General features: G+C 49.9%; 1 protein-coding gene across 1 annotated transcript in view; it reads left to right on the forward strand.

The window, feature by feature from the left end:
- Positions 1-16498, forward strand: part of CDYL2 (chromodomain Y like 2) — a 150765-nt gene that overhangs the window by 91703 nt on the left and 42564 nt on the right. Inside the window, exon 2 of the mRNA XM_045533293.1 lies at positions 2389-2983. Coding sequence (XP_045389249.1) covers positions 2389-2983 — 595 coding nt within the window. The remainder of the gene's footprint in view (positions 1-2388; positions 2984-16498) is intronic.

The raw sequence follows: 16498 nt of genomic DNA on the forward strand, positions 1-16498 counted from the left end.
CCTATCCTGCATCCATCCATCCATCCATTTATCCCTCTATCCATCTATCTGTTCACCTACCCATCCCATTATCCATTCATCTACCCATCTGTTTATGAACCCAGCTCTCTACCCACCTTTTCACCTATCCTGCATCCATCCATCTGTCCATTTATCCATCCATCCATCCATCAATCCATTCATCCACCCACCCACTTACCCACTGTGCTGGGTGTTTGTTTAACATGTTCCCCTGCTTCATCCTGGGGAATAAGTTTCTCCATCCTGGGAGCCGAGCACATCTTCCTAGTGCTGGAAGCCTCCATGCCAACACACATCCCTTAGCTCCCAAGAAATGTCTGGGCTTGCTCTGACACTCCTAGATTGGTGTCCTCGGGCACGCTGCTATTTCAGACAGTGCTGGGTTGCTTATTCACTTTCCTCCCTCAGCAAACCTATAGAAGGCTTCCCCCTACAGTATCCTCAAAATGGGCAAAGCTGCAGGCTCTTCCAGAAACACTCTTGGATTTCCAAAGCATTGCTACAAATGAACACTCAACTAGCCTCATTCCTTGACCCAAATGCTGGAAGTTGGATTAGGTAGGCACGGTTTTACTTTTTAAAAACTGTTATAGAGTTCCTGTGGTACCTCTGAAAATTATGTAATAAATCTAAAGCAGATGTTAACAGAGCATTATATAAGGGAAGAAATTTTAATAGACGTAGGCCAGTTTGAGTTGAGATAAATCAATTAAGGAAACAATTAAAATTGTCTATGAAGAGACAGTATTATAAGGAGGCAGTATGGCCTTGCTATTTACATATTTATTAAGTGCAAAGCTATGAAAGTTGTTTAATTATTTTGCATAGCCTCTGTAGTTTATAAACCATTGATGAGACAATCCCACTTTTCAACATTTTTTTACTTTTTATTATGAAAATTTTAAACAAATAAAAATTCAAACGTGTAAATGTGAACAGAATCATATAATGAACCCCTATGTATCCATTACCCAGTTTCAACAATTATCAACCATAACTGTACCCACTTTCCCCCACTCACTTTATTTTTCTTTTAGTAAGTTTCAAAGGCATATTCTTGTTACTTAATTTCATTGAGTCAAAATTTCATTCTGATAAATTATATTATATTGACATTGAAAAATAATAAACTTTTGAATATAACTGCTTATTTTTTCATTGAAATCTAGCATTTTGGGGGGCTTTTACACCATTTTATTTTAATTAAGAAAATTCAAATCCACAGCAAAGTTGGAAGAATAGTCAGTGAACCCTCAGATACCCTTCACTTAGATGCACTAATTATTAGCACCAGGACCAGCATTTTCCTATGTGTTTTCCTGTGGGATTGCATGGAGACAGGGGATATTTTCTTACCTTTGAAGATGTGTAGACAGTGGCTCATGGCTTCAGAGCCTGCCAGGTACAGGTTCCAGTGCCACCTCCGCTGGCCGTGCATTGTAGGTGCCTCACACTCAATCTCTTCATCTGTCAAATGGGAATCCTAATAGTATACACCCACGGGGTTGTGCAGAGTGCACAGTAGGCGCTCAGCAGTTGCACCCGTGTGCTGCAGCTGGGGGAGCTGCATGGGGAGAATTGGGCTCTTTAGATTCAAATCCTTTGTGGTCAATATGGAAGATTTTTGCAGTTGAGAGGTAGTATGGCCTAGTGGGTAAGACAAGAGGTCGGGGTGAGAGTGGTTCAAATCCCAGGTCTGCCCATTAAACCATCTTTAGAACTTGGTTGAATTACTTAATCTCCCTGAATCCTAGTTCCCTCGCTGTAAGATGGGGATAGAAAAAATACTTAACCTCGTTGGGTTGTTGTCAGGAGAAAATGAAACAGGAGAGTCTACGCCCAGCATTTAGCATAGTGTCTGCTTCCTAAGTGCCCAATGAATGTTACTAATCATTAGTGTTATTCTACGTAGCTATGAATTAGCATGGTGCCTTCCATTTAATTGCTCTGTAAGTGTTATTATTATTATAGGTAATGATGAAAAACCCATACCAAATTCCAAATTAGCCTTTCAAAGTCTGAGTCTACTTTGGTGCAATGAAAAGAATAAAGATCTCTTGTGAAAGCTTGCAATGCAATTTCAAACACGGGTAAGCCTGGGTGGACACGTGGATGCCGTCAGCCGGGCATGGTGTCACAAGCCATCCCGGGAAATGACCACACGCGCCTTTGGTTCTGTTCAGTGATGTCCTAAAATAAACCTGCCTTCTTGAACCCTCCTGGAAGTGTCGGCTTCTGGCATTGAACGGCTCACCCATGGCCAGGGTGGACGCCTCTCTCCCCAAGGCTTTGTTCTGTTCTCATTGCCTGGAACTGACTTTCTTCTTCTCTTTGTCTCTTTTCTGACCCTCTCGTCTTGTGCCGCAGGTTGAAAGGATTGTAGACAAGAGGAAGAACAAGAAGGGAAAATGGGAGTATCTGATCCGGTGGAAGGGCTACGGGAGCACGGAGGACACGTGGGAGCCAGAGCACCACCTCCTGCACTGTGAGGAGTTTATCGACGAGTTCAACGGGCTGCACGTGTCCAAAGATAAGAGGATCAAGTCGGGGAAGCAGCCCGGCACCTCCAAGCTCCTGCGGGATGGCCGCGGCCCGTCGGTCGAGAAGCTCTCGCACAGACCTTCAGAGCCTGGAAAGAGCAAGGCGACCTCCCATAAACGGAAGCGAATCAACCCTCCCCTGTCCAAGCTGAAGAAAGGGTATTCAGGCAAACCCCCCGCGGGAGGCGACAGGGCCGCCAAGACAGTGTCTTACAGGACTACCCCCAGTGGCTTGCAAATAATGCCCCTGAAGAAGGCCCAGAACGGGGTGGAAAACGGGGATGCCGGCTCCGAGAAGGATGAGAGGCACTTTGGAAACGGGTCCCACCAGCCTGGCCTGGATTTGAATGACCACGTCGGAGAGCAGGATGTGGGCGAATGTGACGTGAACCACGCCACCACGCTGGCGGAGAACGGGCTCGGTTGGTGGCTTTTCTTTCTCTTGGGTTTGGCTCTGGCCGTGGTGGCCAGGGGGGCTCTGTCTGCATCCCAGGGAAATACCTAACTAAGACCCCCACTTCTGTCCCCAACTCTCAGCTAGCTGGTAATTCTTTCTTCACCTCTCTCACCTGGGGCCATGTGCACTTGGTCCTGTGCCCGCATTGGTTACAGACACTCATTCATGCAGGGAGGCCACGCCACTGACACTCCAGCCGAGGTCTGCAACCGGTTGGGAATTCCTGACTGTGCTTTGTGACTCCCAGAGCCATGGTGATCACTCTAGAGCCACTTCTCTGAGGGAAGCTCAATGTCCTCACGCCCAGGACCCGAGACCCGTGTCTGCAGAGGGCTGGTACCTTTCCAGGGCACCTAGCAGAGCCGCTGCTTGCAGTCTCACCATGCCCCGAGCAGTGCAGCCCAGAGAGGTGGGGTCTGGGGTGGGGTCCGCCCCTCCCGCTCAGACCCGGTTTGGAGTTGGAATGCACCAGACCAGTCCGTATGCTGACGCCTCTGGCCCTTTAGCGGTCGCTAGGATGATGATGGGGCTTGTTTCTGTCTTAGGTCCTCTCTGCGTCCATGAGGCTGCTATAACAAAACCCCTGAGACTGAGTAATTTATAGATAGTAGAAATCTATTGCTCACAGTTTTGGAGGGTGGGACGTCCAGGTTCAAGGTGCCAGCAGGTTCAGTGTCTGATGAGGGCCTGTTCCTCGTAGATGGCAGAAGGGGCAAGACTCTCCTTTCAGCCTCCTTTATAAGGGGCGCGAATCCCATGACGTCATCACCCCCTAAAGGCCCCACCTCTTCCTGCTGTTGTATTGGGGGTTAGGTTTCAACACACGAACTGGGGGGGACACCAACACTGAGACCATAGCGGGTCCTACATGCTGCCCTCCCTCCGGGCGGCGCTGATCCTTTCGGTTTGCACCTTCTTGCTCCACCCTGGAAGCAGCACAGCTTGTGTGCGTTGTGTTGGATTGTGGAATTCCTCCCCTTTTACCGAGTCTCTGCAGGCAAAATTAAGGAAGGAGGAGGCAGGGACCCAGGTGATTGAAGCGGCCGAACCTGACGTGTCTTCAGGAGTCCAGTTGCTCCTTAACTGAGTCCTTCATGGCCCGAGTCTGAGGTTAGCTGTTGGTGCCAGTTACGTGCGCTCCTTCCTCTCTCAGACACCTGTGTGTCTACCTGGTGGCGTTTTTCTCTTTAGCTGCCAGAGCCCCGAGCCTGTGGATGTCAGGACATCCTGCGTGAGCATGGACAACCTGTGCCAACAGAGCAGGGCCATCAGACACCCCGATGGGACCGCAGTGGGTGGGGAATAGGGATGCTGGGGTGCAGGTGGCGCGGCCAGGAGGGCTCACGGGAGGGTGGGGGATGGGGTGACGAGGTGCACTCACATCAGAGTGACGATGGTGGATTTGGAGCTTGGATATTTGGAGTAGGTGCCACTGGGAGTGCGTGCCATCTTTAGGGACTCTTGCTGGGGAATCTGAGCAATCCGCTTCGAGGTTCCTCTCTCTCCCGAGAGAGGAATTTCACCCAAACACGATTTATTTAGCAGTCTTTGCCCCAGACTGACTCACAGTTCTGTCTGGGGATCCCCCGGTGCTGACGGGACTGTGCCTGCTAACATATGTAAAAGCTGTTTGTTTTAGAAATCCATCTCTCGGGGAGGAGTAGGCTTGTGTAAATGAGGCTTGGCATAAACATCCGTGTTTGATGTTCCTGTGACAGCTGCCGGCAGTGGCGGAGTTCCCTGTCTCAGGAAAGGTGGCAAGGGGAGATTCTGGGACTCGTCGGGTGCAGGGGCAAGGCCCAGGCTTGACGCGCTGCACCCTGGCTGTTTGGGGCCTCCTGCCCTGCTCAAAATGTGGCCACCCCAAGAGTACGGGGGGAGGCATGAGGAGGGCAGTTTGCTGACTGTCGCGGCCAGACTGCACTGCGAGGGCAGAAGCCGGACTCTTAGACAGGTCCAGATGAAGGTGCGCCTCTCGTGCTCTGCAACTTCCACACTGGGGCAGGGCTGCCGCCATAATCTCTCACTGATGCCTCTGGTCCATGACCTGGCAACGGGGCGTGGAACCCACGACCAGGGGAAATGGGTGAGGACCAGCCCGGTGAGGTCCATGGTAATCCTGTTAACTCCAAAATGCTGTTCTAGACCTTCCTCCTCTCTGATCTCTTGTCTTCCTCATTTTTGCCTGTTGTGTGTTCTCTACTCCACTTGGGCCCGTGCCTGGAGGGAGAGGAGGAAGCCGCCTACCTCCATCTAGTTCTCTTTTGGCTGTTCCAAAAAGATGTCATTAAGCCTTTTTGCTTAATCACATCCCATACTATTAACCTCCTGTAAGGTTAAGGCAGGGGTTTTCAAACTATACGTGTATGGGATTACCCAGAAACTTGTGAAAACTGCAGATCCCATAGAGGCTGCTTTACTAAGGCTGGGGTGGGGGAGCCCAGAAGATGGGCTTTCAGCAAGCACCCAGGGTGACGCTGCTGCATTTTGAGACGTGCTTTGTGGTAAAATGGGAGTGGCAATGAAGTTTCACGTCAGGTGTCCATTTAATTTAATTCAATACTGATTTTTTTTGAGCACTTCCTAAGAGTTAGTCACCCCGTTTGGTGCTTGAAGTAGAGTAGTAAAGAGCTAGGTGAGGCCATCTCCTCTGAAACTTACAGTCTAGTCTTCAGTAAGTTGGAGTGGCTGCCTCTGGCTCCATGTTGAGAAAGCACCTGAAGCTGGCTCCACGGGAGGAGTAACATGTATGTTACATACACATGCATGACTTTGCCATATATCCACATTGACAGCTTCTGTGGTCACTGGCGTGATAAATGTCCCGGCCAGTGTCAGCCTTCAACACTCTAGTTAGAACTAATTCATCATCCAGGTCCGGGGGAACTGGGGACAGGAAAAGACTAGGAATTCTTGCCAGAGGAAGAAAGGTAATGTCAAAGAGAGTGGTTTGAGGTTCTTGGACAAGATCCAATACAGAGGGGTTTTTGTGGTTCCAGAACTTCCCAGCAAAGGGTCAGAGCATTAGTCAAGCAAAACATGGCTCCACTTAGGTTTTTGGGCAGAGGGAAGCTTTGCTGAAGCCAGTGTTCATGCCCACGTGGAGCCCCGACTATCCTCCTCGTGCCTTCTTTCCTAACCCTGCCCTCCCTGACCTGGACCGAGGCATCCTGTTCCCAGGGGCCCAAGGGTGAGCTGGGGAGGAGGATGCGGCACAGAGGAGGGCTCGTCTCTGCCTGGCACAAGGGGATGGGGAGAGCCTGGCTGCACTCACATAGCATTTGTTTTGGGGGTGGGCTGTTGCTTTTTATATGGTTTCAACTTCTCTTTGGTGCGTTAAGGTTCTGCATGCAGAACAGCAACTTATGTAACACGTTACTCATTTACTGCTGACTCCCTGATCTGCCGTGGGAACAAATGCTAAATCGGGGCTCCGGCGGGTGGTGTTTTGGTTTCAGACTGCGTTTTTCCACCGCCGCGTTTGGGACGCGTACGCAGCGACGCGGCACCACACTCGCTTCTGATTCCTCTCTGGTAACGACTAACGGCTTTGTGGTCTGAGGACCATCTGCCTCGGTATCCCTCAGGAGCTTGTTAAATTGGGCCCCAGCCCAGTCGGATGAGCAGGGATCTCAGGGGGCAAGGGGTGGGTTATGCACGTTAAATGCTGAGTGTTAGCAGCCACCGGCGTGTTTGGTTGCAAGAGATGGTTCATCGACTCATTTGTCGGTAGACCTGGTGTTACTTGGAATTGAAGCTGGTGAGTAGGAAAGTGATTCGGTCCCTCAACGTTTTAAAACCCTGACATAGTTTCTGCTCCTCTCTGATGTACTTTCTGCTGGGTATCCTTTTGTTTTCTAAAGGACACTGGTTTCATCTGTATGGAAAAGCTATTGGGTTTGCCAACCCCTCCTGTGGTTCTGCCCAGGAGAACTGCTTAGCGCCCTCTTGTCTAAACAGGACAAAGCCTCTGTGCTTTACGGAGTCACCTGGGCCTTTAACCTGCGGAATGTCCCTGCCTAGGAGCCGTCATTTCTCCCTGGGCCCTAGGACGACACAGCCTCTTGGTGTTCTCCAAATGGCCGTGAGGCTGCTGAGTGTCCCCTGCTGGTCCTGCCCCTGTGGCCCGGCATCCACGTTTCTTTGATATTTGAGAATCCTTTTCTCCTTGCGTCTTGATGGTGGTCTGCTGCACAGGCGTTGCGTCTCAGACATTGCCCGATTCAGTGTTTTCAGAATTATTCCTACCGTTGAACGAGTCACCCCCCCACAAACATACAACGTTTGCCATTTTCTCTCCATTCATCTTTTGAAATGATCTCAGTGTTCACTTCTAAGAGGTTTGTCTCTTCCTACTTGCTCTTTCAACATGATTGTTGTTTCCCCCTTTATTGATCATAACAGAGAACCACATTTTAAAAGTGTCCTGGGACTAAGCACAAGCATGGGAAATGCCCTGTGACTTTTGAGACCCTCGGGGCTCCCAAACCTAGATCCAGCGTCAGAATCACCGAGAAGTGTGTTAAAACACAGCCTGCAGGATCATCCCTGTGGCTCTGATTGAGCAGGTGTCGATCAAGGGAAGCCTGAGAATCGGCATTTCTGGCAAGCTCCCAGATGCTGCTGCTGGCCTGGGGAGCCCGCTTTCCGAACCGCTTCTCTAGACCGATCAGCTCCACGACGACTGGGATGAAAATGCGCATGGCGGCCATGCGTGCCAGCTGGTGGTACCGGGGAAGAGTTGAAGTGCCTTATGCTCTGCACCTGGAGTTGGCATTTATAAAACTTTATAAGTTGAGGGGTTTAGAGTGTAGATACTTCCCTGAGATGAGGCCTTGGTGTTTACAGAGTACTTTGTGTGATCCTCATAGCAAGTCCTGAGAGGGAGTTGTTGTTCTACCCATTTTACAAAGGTGGAGACTGAGGTCATAAGTGCCCAGGTTGAGACCAGAGGAGAGACTCAGGCAATTTGACTCCAGAGCTGGCCTCTAAACCTCTGCCCTGGCTTCCAGGTGGTAAAAGGCAGTTCCTTAGCCCTGATTACTGACAAAAATATGCTCTGACTCGGGGTGGGGAGCATCGGTGGGACGGAATTTACTTCTTTGACACCCTCCTGGCTCATCGATGGAAGGTGACAGTCCTCCTGAGCCTGAAACACTGGGACTCACTCTCATTTGAAAACCTGGATAAAATGATCAATTTCCTAGAAAAATACAACTTATCCAAACAGACTAAGGGAGGACTAGAAAACCTGAATAGAGAAATAATAACGATCAAAGCACTTGAATTAGTTGTTAAAAACCTCTCAGAGGAAGCAAGCAAGAAGGAACACAAGGCACAGATGGTTTTACAGGCAAGTCTAAACGTTCTAGAACAGTCCATCCAACTACACATTCTAGAGCAGGGAGCCCCTCCCTGATCCAAATGGTTGCAGAGAACCGAAAGAGAAAATTCTCCCAACTCCTCTGATGAGGTCAGTGTAGCCTGGATTTCCAAACCAGAGGAGGAGAAAGGAAAGTTACAGGTCAGCGTTGCTGAAGAACAGAGTAATAAAATACAGTTCCCTGAGTACTTCCTCAAAATTGTGACTATTCTAGAAACTTCTTACTCCTTGTCCTGAACGTGACCCCAGCCCATGACCTTTAGAATTTCCATTGCTTCTCAGGGTGCCCAGCTTGTCCTGGAAGAGGCCCAGGGGACACTCACAGGCAGCAGCCCCCCACCGTCCGGCGAGTCCCAGAGAGGCCATAACGGGTGTCGCCGGGCGGCCTCAGCTAACACAGGTGTCCGTTTCCCCGAGCCCAGCTGTCTTGTTAACACGCTCCCCGGTCAACGCACTTTGGCCAACCTTTTTGGTTTTCAAATGCAGATTATTTTTCCAAATTAATAACAACAAAAGCTTAAGGGGTTTTTGTATGTTGTCTTTCAAAGAGTGGCAGATAAGTAACTTGTGCTAATGAATGAATTTAAGACCCTGTAATGCGGTGATGGTAAGACCCCCATCTGACTTGGCCGCTATGCCAGGCATGTGCCAAGTGCCCGACTGTGATGGAAAATCCATCTGTTCAACCAGGAGCAATTTGGCCCTTGGCAAATGCAAGGGGGACATCGACTGTCCCCACTTGGGTCCTGAATCCTGGATTTGATTCTGGCGTCGTAAAGAGGCTGGTGGAATCTTGACCACTGTCAAGGTTCGGAAATCAGCCAGTTGCTTTCTCTGCCAGCTCAGATGTTGTTTTCCTCTCCCAATTACCTCAGAAAAGCCTTCGGAGCTGTTTCCACGTGGCCGCTCATCAGTGGCTAGCCAAGGGGACTGGGGTGGGGCGTGGAAGTGAGCCCCCACTGGGGACAAGCAGTAAGGGGGTACAGTGTCTGCAGAGGGTTTCAAAACAATAACAGAAATTGGTTTACCGATGTCTGTAAAAATCCACTCTCCCCCACTGGGGAGGACCCCATGCCTCCCACCCCCCACCCCACCCGTACAAACAGCCAGTCCTCACTACTGATCGTGGTAACGGTGGGGGCTGTGGTAGCAACAGCAGCTGACACCCCTGGGCTCCTACAGCCGGCAAAGCCTTGTTCTTTGTGTTTGACACACTAGACAGGATTAGTGCCCTCAGTGGTTCTGTGACACTGCACCTTACCTGTGATCAGCCTTGTTTACAGATGAGGAAACTGAGGCGCAGAGAGGTGAAGACACAGCACTGAGGGGAGGGGTTAGGGTATGATGCTGGGTCCGGTGATACTGAAGCCATAAGAGGTCTGTGACCAGTTTCATAAAGGCAAAGGCACTTCAGGGATCCAGGTTTAAGCCAGCGGACCGTCCCCAGGTACCGAGGGCAGTGTTCTGGCTGGCACCACCGCGCCCGTCTTTCGGGCATCTTCGGTAGTGTCAAAGGTGCTGACGCGGCTTTCCAGGGAGGTGGGATCTCTGGTCCCAGTGATTTTCTTAGGGCCCTAGGTTAAAACACACTCACATACACGCAGACACATCTATGTATCATAGAGGGAACTCCCTTAATTGTCAATGCTAGAAGAAATCACATACACACAAAAAAGCAAAGCTGGCCATCAACTAATGAGTGGATAAACAAAATATAGTCTCTCCATACAGCGGAGTGTTACTCAGTCTAAAAAGGAGTGAAGTTCATTCATGCCGCAACGTGGATGAACCTCAACGATGTGATGCTCAGTGAAAGAAGACACAAAAGGCCACATAGTATATTATCCCATTCACACGAAATGTCCAGAATAGGTGAATCTATAGGGACAGACAGCAGATTAGTGGTTGCAGGGATTGAGGGAGAGGAAATGGGGAGTGACTGCTAATCAGTGCAGCATTGCATGTGGGGGCAATGAGAATGTTCTGGAATTAGATTACGTTGACGATTGCACAGCTTGGCAAATATGCTAAAAATCGCTGAATGGTACTCTTTAAATGAGTGAATTTTTATAGTATGTAAAATAAATCTCAATCGAACTGTTTTTATAAAAAAGGACATAGCAAGTAGAGCGAAAAATAATAGCTGCCGTTTGTCCCCTGCTTGCCACGTGCCAGGGTGCCTTCTAGGTGCTGTCTGAGGAGCTGTGCATTTAATTTCCTCGACAGCCCCCGTTTCCCACCCTGGGAAACTGATGCTCGAAGCAGACAAAGGCATGCTGGAGTTTGTCCAAGTGTCACAGGAGGTGGAGCCAGAATGGAACCGCAGTGCCCACTCCTGAACCCAAACTCCCATCTGGGAAATCAAGGTGCTCTTAGCGCACCAAAGGGCACTGTGCTAGTTTCCTGTTGTTGCCATGACAAATTCCTACAGATTTGATGGGTTAAAGCAACACCAGCTTATTCCCTTATAGTTCTACAGGTCAGAAGTCTAAAATGGGTTGGCAGGGCTGTGTTCCTTCTGCAGTCCCTAGGGAGACCCCATTTCCTTGTCTTTTCTAAAGGCTGCCCACACTCCTTGGCTTGCGGCCTCTCCTGTCTCTGACCTTTGTCTCCACCTTCATGTCTCCTTCTCTAACTCTGACCCCCCTGCCTCCCTCTCAGAAGGACTCATGTGATTCCACTGGGCCTGCTCTTTCCTTTTCTTGTATTTATACCTTTAAAAAAAAAAATCCAGCCCTTTTAGAGTGGTTTCAAGACAGAGAAGAAGTAAATATGTTAAACGTGTCAATATGGTCAAAACGGGTCAATATCTAAGTCTCAAAATGCTTCTTTTCTTTTTTCTCTTCTCTTCTTTTCTTTCTTTGTATTTCTTTAAAGTTACAAAAGTAATACATGCGAGTTGTAAAAAGTTCAGACAGTATGCAAAGTGTAAGCTTTTTAAAAGTTCAAGTTTCCCTCTTCTTTCTTCCCAAATCCTATTTAGAGGTGACTCCTGTTCTTGTTTTCTTGTGGATCTTTCCAGATTATTCTCTGAGATTATTACATATATATGTGTATACATATACATGTCAGTCTCATCTGTCCACCCAGCTGTCCCTCCGTCTAGCCCAGGCCTCACTGAGGTGTCATCTCAGTAAAGATGAGGTGGTGAGAACATCTTGTTCTGCAACTTGCTTTTTAAATTTAAAATCCACCTTGGAACTCTTTCTGGGTTAGGCCGTGTAGATTCACTTCCCTCTTTTTAGCTGCTTGGGACTTCATGGTGTGCAGGGACGTAACAGTTCCTCTTTGGTAGACATCTGGGCTGCCTGGAAAGGCACCTGGTCGTGCCAGGCCTGGCGACCGCCGGTCTTGCTCATGCTTTTGCCGGCCCTGTTGTTTTCAGCTTAGTTCGTAAACAAGGGTGAGCATCTCTCCAGTTCCTGCCTGGCGTGTGTCTGTCCCTGGGGGTGGCCTGAGTGCAGTCCTGCTGTGCAAACGCAGCGTGGCGGGCGGTCAGGAGCATTCAGCCACGTCCCCCCAGACAAACTACTTAGCCTGCACTTACAAAATGCAGGTAATCACACCTCCTGGGGTTGGGGTGAAGAACCAGTGAATTGATGTATACAAAGCCCTTAGAATGTTACCTGGCGTATGGTAGACATTTGATAAATATTAGCAGTTATTTCAATTCTTGCCCCATTTTTCTAACCAGGTCTTTGTGTTTTCCTGTCTTTTTTTTTTAGAGCACTTTACAGATTGCGTACATATATTAATCCTTTGTTACATATGTCAGTGAATACTCGAGTGGCTGCTGTATGCCAGGAACTGTTTAGACACATAATTGCGGTGCCTTGCGCCACGGTGGAGACATGCAGAAGCTGTAAGCAAGGGCGCCGGAGCCAGTGCAGGGGGATGGAGTTGGTTGAGGGCTTCCTGGAGGAGGTGATACATAAACTGGATCTGATAGAATGAGCCAGAATGAGTGAGGAAAAGGCAGGGATGGCAGGAGGCGATGGTGGCACATTCGAGGGCACAGAGCCAAGGAACAGCAGGTGGGTGCCTGTTACATCTCAAAGAAAACAGCAGTCCAGCCAGTTCTATACCAGCCTGCAGGGGAGGCCAAGCTCTGGGGAATTCCCTGTGTGGTCAGGATTGGCTTAAGGACCAGGTAGCCGGCACCCCAGCCCATCTGTCAGTGCTCCGCACGTGGGGCTCCCTCTGCCCGAGTGCCCCTCCCTGCCAGCCCGCATGTGAGTCGAAACCTCTGCTCCTCCTGTGGGCCTCGCTCAAGCAGTGCCTCCCCTTAGAAGCCTCCCCTGACTGCAGCGTAGGTCGGTTTCCATTTTTATTTGCACATCTAGAACCACGTTTCTGCACTTACAGCATGGACCTTAGCTTGTCACGGTCACAGCCTGATTGTTTGAATAATCCCTGCCTCCCTCACTCGGTCAGAAGCTCCGCAAGGGCAAGACCGGTCTCTGGTTTTGCTCGCAGCGGCGGCATCTCTGGCACCTGGTGACTCTGGGCACCTCGCAGCGTGTGAGGCACACCTGCGGACGACAGCGTGCGTGAATGAGTGGAGAGAAAAAGCAAGAGGCCGTTTCTGCTTTAAGATGGGGGTCCTGAGGCCGGGTCCGCCCACTGCAGACCCCCCTAAGCATCTGTCAGAGCTTCCCACCCCCTGTCCCCGTCTCACCCCCTCCCCTCCAGTTGTCTCGGGCGCTCGCATCACGCGCCCTGCTCGTGCTACCGGGTTTCGTCAGGGCTCTTGGCAGCAACTGGAGGATTCCCGCTCTGCTGTTTTGTCGGACAATAGTCATCGCCAGCTGCCACGATGGCCCCACTTGCCGTGCTTCTCTTCCCCTAATGTCCACGCAGTGTGGCCGGCTCTTAATTAAGTTCCTGGGCCTCCCCCATCGAGGGCATCGCGTGTGCTCTTCTGCAGGGCGTGTTTCCTTCGGGTCTGCTCGGCCCGTGTTTTGTGGGGTCCTTCGCTATGGAGGAGAAAATGCCAGACTCACGTGATTGATGGTCTGCCTCGGCGGTGACATAGGACATGACATCAGGGGACTTATTAATAGAAGTGCCGGTTCCAGGAAGGAGTTTAAGATTTCTCCTTTAGAATCGCTGTCACCCTGGAGGCAGCGTGGTGGGGAAGAAACTGGGAAGAGCAAGCTTTGGAGACAGAGGGTCTGTGAGTTCAAACACAGACTCTGCCTCTCGGTGGCTCTAGGCAGGTCTGACCGGCTCTTGAGCCTTGTTTTTCACCTCTGTGATACGGGAGTAACAATCCTGCTTCGAAGGACTGAATAACGTGTCCGGGCATGCAGTCAGTGCCCGGTGAATCTTAGTTTGTCTTCTTCCCTCTGTTAGACCCTGTTACACATGGAGCTTCCTGCTTCGTTCAAAGGCACGCTTTCTTACCCCAAATCCAATACGCCCTGTTGCTTTTTCACTGATGCTCGGATATTAATTAACATTCTGTTATGCAAACCAGCAAGGCAAATTCGAGAGGCTCCACTTCTGGGCTGCAGGACAGCGGACTCTGTCACTTCATGACTTCTCTGCAGAAGTGAGAGTCTTGACTTTTCCACCTGCCGTCTTGGTGACAAGGCCACCAGGTTGGAGATTCCTGGCTCCAAGTTTGTTCTTTCTTCTCCTGTTATATAAGAGCTCTGGTAGGTTTACCCCCTTTACCTCTTTTCTCATTTCTATCTCACTGCTCCACCTCGGCAGAGAGAGGATCTGTGCTGAGTTCCTGGAGTTCAGACAAGACGTCCCCCTCTCTGGCCTGACTTCCCACCACTGACCTCACATCCCTTGGTGGTGATAAAAGAGAAACAACTGGCTGCAGAGTTTATTGAGCACCTGTGTGTGCCAGGCATGGTGCTGGGTGCTGCGGGTACGGCCCGGCTCGTATTCTTCTGGGAAAAACCAGGGCCAGAGACAAACATGATGGGACGTGGGAGCATCCTCCATGAACGCGGAACCCACTGGGAGGAGGAGATCAGAGAAACGACCTCCAGGTGGAAGCAGTGTCTCGTCTGAGACCTGAAGGGTGCATGGAGGTTGGTCGGGCAAAGAGGAGAGGGAAGAATGTTCTGGACAGGAGGAACTATATTTTATTAAGAAGACTTGTAGGAAACGTGTGACATATACTTCAGACATCATCAGTAAACGATGTTTGTGCTTTCTTCATCAAACACTTATTAAATGACCACCCTGAGCCAACACTGTGTACCTAGAAGTGGGCCACTGTGTGCCTTTTTCTGGAAATATAGTGATGAATAAGACAAGATGCTCACAGTTTAGGGAAGAAAACAAATTAACTAGGGAATTAACAAAGTGACAATTTCCATACTGTGTCAAAATAGCCAGTATTCTCTGGGAGGCTGAGGCAGGAGGATCCATTGAGCTCAGGAGTTCAGGGCCAGCCTGAGCAAGAGCGAGACCCTGTCTGTACTGAAAATAGAAAAATAAGCCGGGCATGGTGGCATGTGCCTGTATGTAATCCCAGCTACTGGGGAGACTGAGGCAGGGGGATCGCTCGAGCCCAGGAGTTTGAGGTTGCAGTGAGCAATGGTGATGCTACTGTACTCTAGCCTGGGGAGACAGAGCAAGATCCTGTCTCAAAAAAAAAAAAAAAAGGCCAATATTTACTGAGCCCTTGCTAAGCCATGCCTTCTTCCAAGCATTGTATACACGGTAACGCAGTTGATCCTAGCAGGGAAATGTGGAAACTGAGGCACATGCAGGTGAAAGGACTTGCCTGTGGTCTATTGGTCAGTAGGTGGCTGTTCTAGGATTCAGATCTAGTTGTTCTGGTTCCAGACCCACATTTGCAAATGCTGCTGCTCTGCTTCTTGAGGGATAGGGTTATCTGGGAGTGCAGGGGACAGCTACATCACATATATACTTTTTAGCCTTTTGAGATCATTTTTTTTCCTGTAATTCAGTTAATGAGGCATTTACTTTGCACCCGCTGTGTGCTGGGAACTAAGGGTATAGAGTTGACCAGCCTGGTCTTTCAAAGAACTCACGGCGAATTAGGCTGATTAAGGGATCAGCTGGTCCCCAGTGACCGGCTGCAAAGCTGAGCGTGCTCACTCAGGAAGGACCAGGACGAGCCACCGCAGGAGCCCTGCGGATGTGCTGTTCCTGGCACGTGGGGAGAAAGAGACAGCTGCCTGGAAGGGGAGCGTTTCTGGTGGTTCTGGAGAAGCGCGTGGAGGTGGAGTGAATCGGCATTCCTGGCCAGGGGTGCAGCCGAAGCAATGGCCCAGAGGCAGGAAATGCAGAGTTTCAAAGAACCTCCAAGTCCTGGAAATGAGGGTTTCTAAGGAGCAGGAGTTGGAGTTAAGGCTAGAAAACGGGGTGAGCCCAGAAGGTGGAGGCAGTAAGTTTTTGAGTGGAGGAGTGGCAAGAAAAGGTGATGAAATGAATTGTAAAGGGAGCCACTGTATACTTTGAATATACAGTGTTCCTGCAGAATATTTGCCGTGTACCAGGGTTCTGGCATAATAGAGGTTTTGGAGTCACTGTGGCCTTGGGGATGTTCTAAGGCAGGAGACATGATTTGACCTGTAGAAAAAGGTCCTTTTAAAAGGTTATTTTGCATTTTGCATTTTGCATTCATGCTTTGCTCTGTCGTTGAAAACATTCAGATGTCTGACAATAAACACCCTAAGATGTATCTAATCATCATTCCCAGCAATTCTAAGTAATCTTGAAACCTAAAATTTCTCGAAATTCAGAGGCCAGATGATGGCTAAACCGTGGATAAGATTTTTCTCTTTTCTTGAATGCGTCTGTGCGTCTGAGCTGTGCTATTGAATTCAGGCCCTGAGATCAGGGATGCTGCACAGGGTGACAGTTAGGGGCTGGGACAGTGGCGGGCCGTGAGATAACAGCACAAAAGTGCAGAGCTGAGGGTGCACACGGGGCGCTTTGGCCTCACGCCATGAATGCTCAAGACACGAGTGGGTGAAGTGATCAGAGGGGTTTTCCAACTTCAGCCCGTCTCCTCCCCACCAGGGTTAAAGGTTCTGACCTGCCAGCCCACTCTTACTGAAGGAAGCTGCTGTCCTCGGCTGCTGGCTCTGGTGGCAGTCCACC

The sequence above is a fragment of the Lemur catta genome, chromosome 20, assembly GCF_020740605.2.
Source record: "Lemur catta isolate mLemCat1 chromosome 20, mLemCat1.pri, whole genome shotgun sequence".
Classification (NCBI taxonomy): Eukaryota; Metazoa; Chordata; class Mammalia; order Primates; family Lemuridae; genus Lemur; species Lemur catta.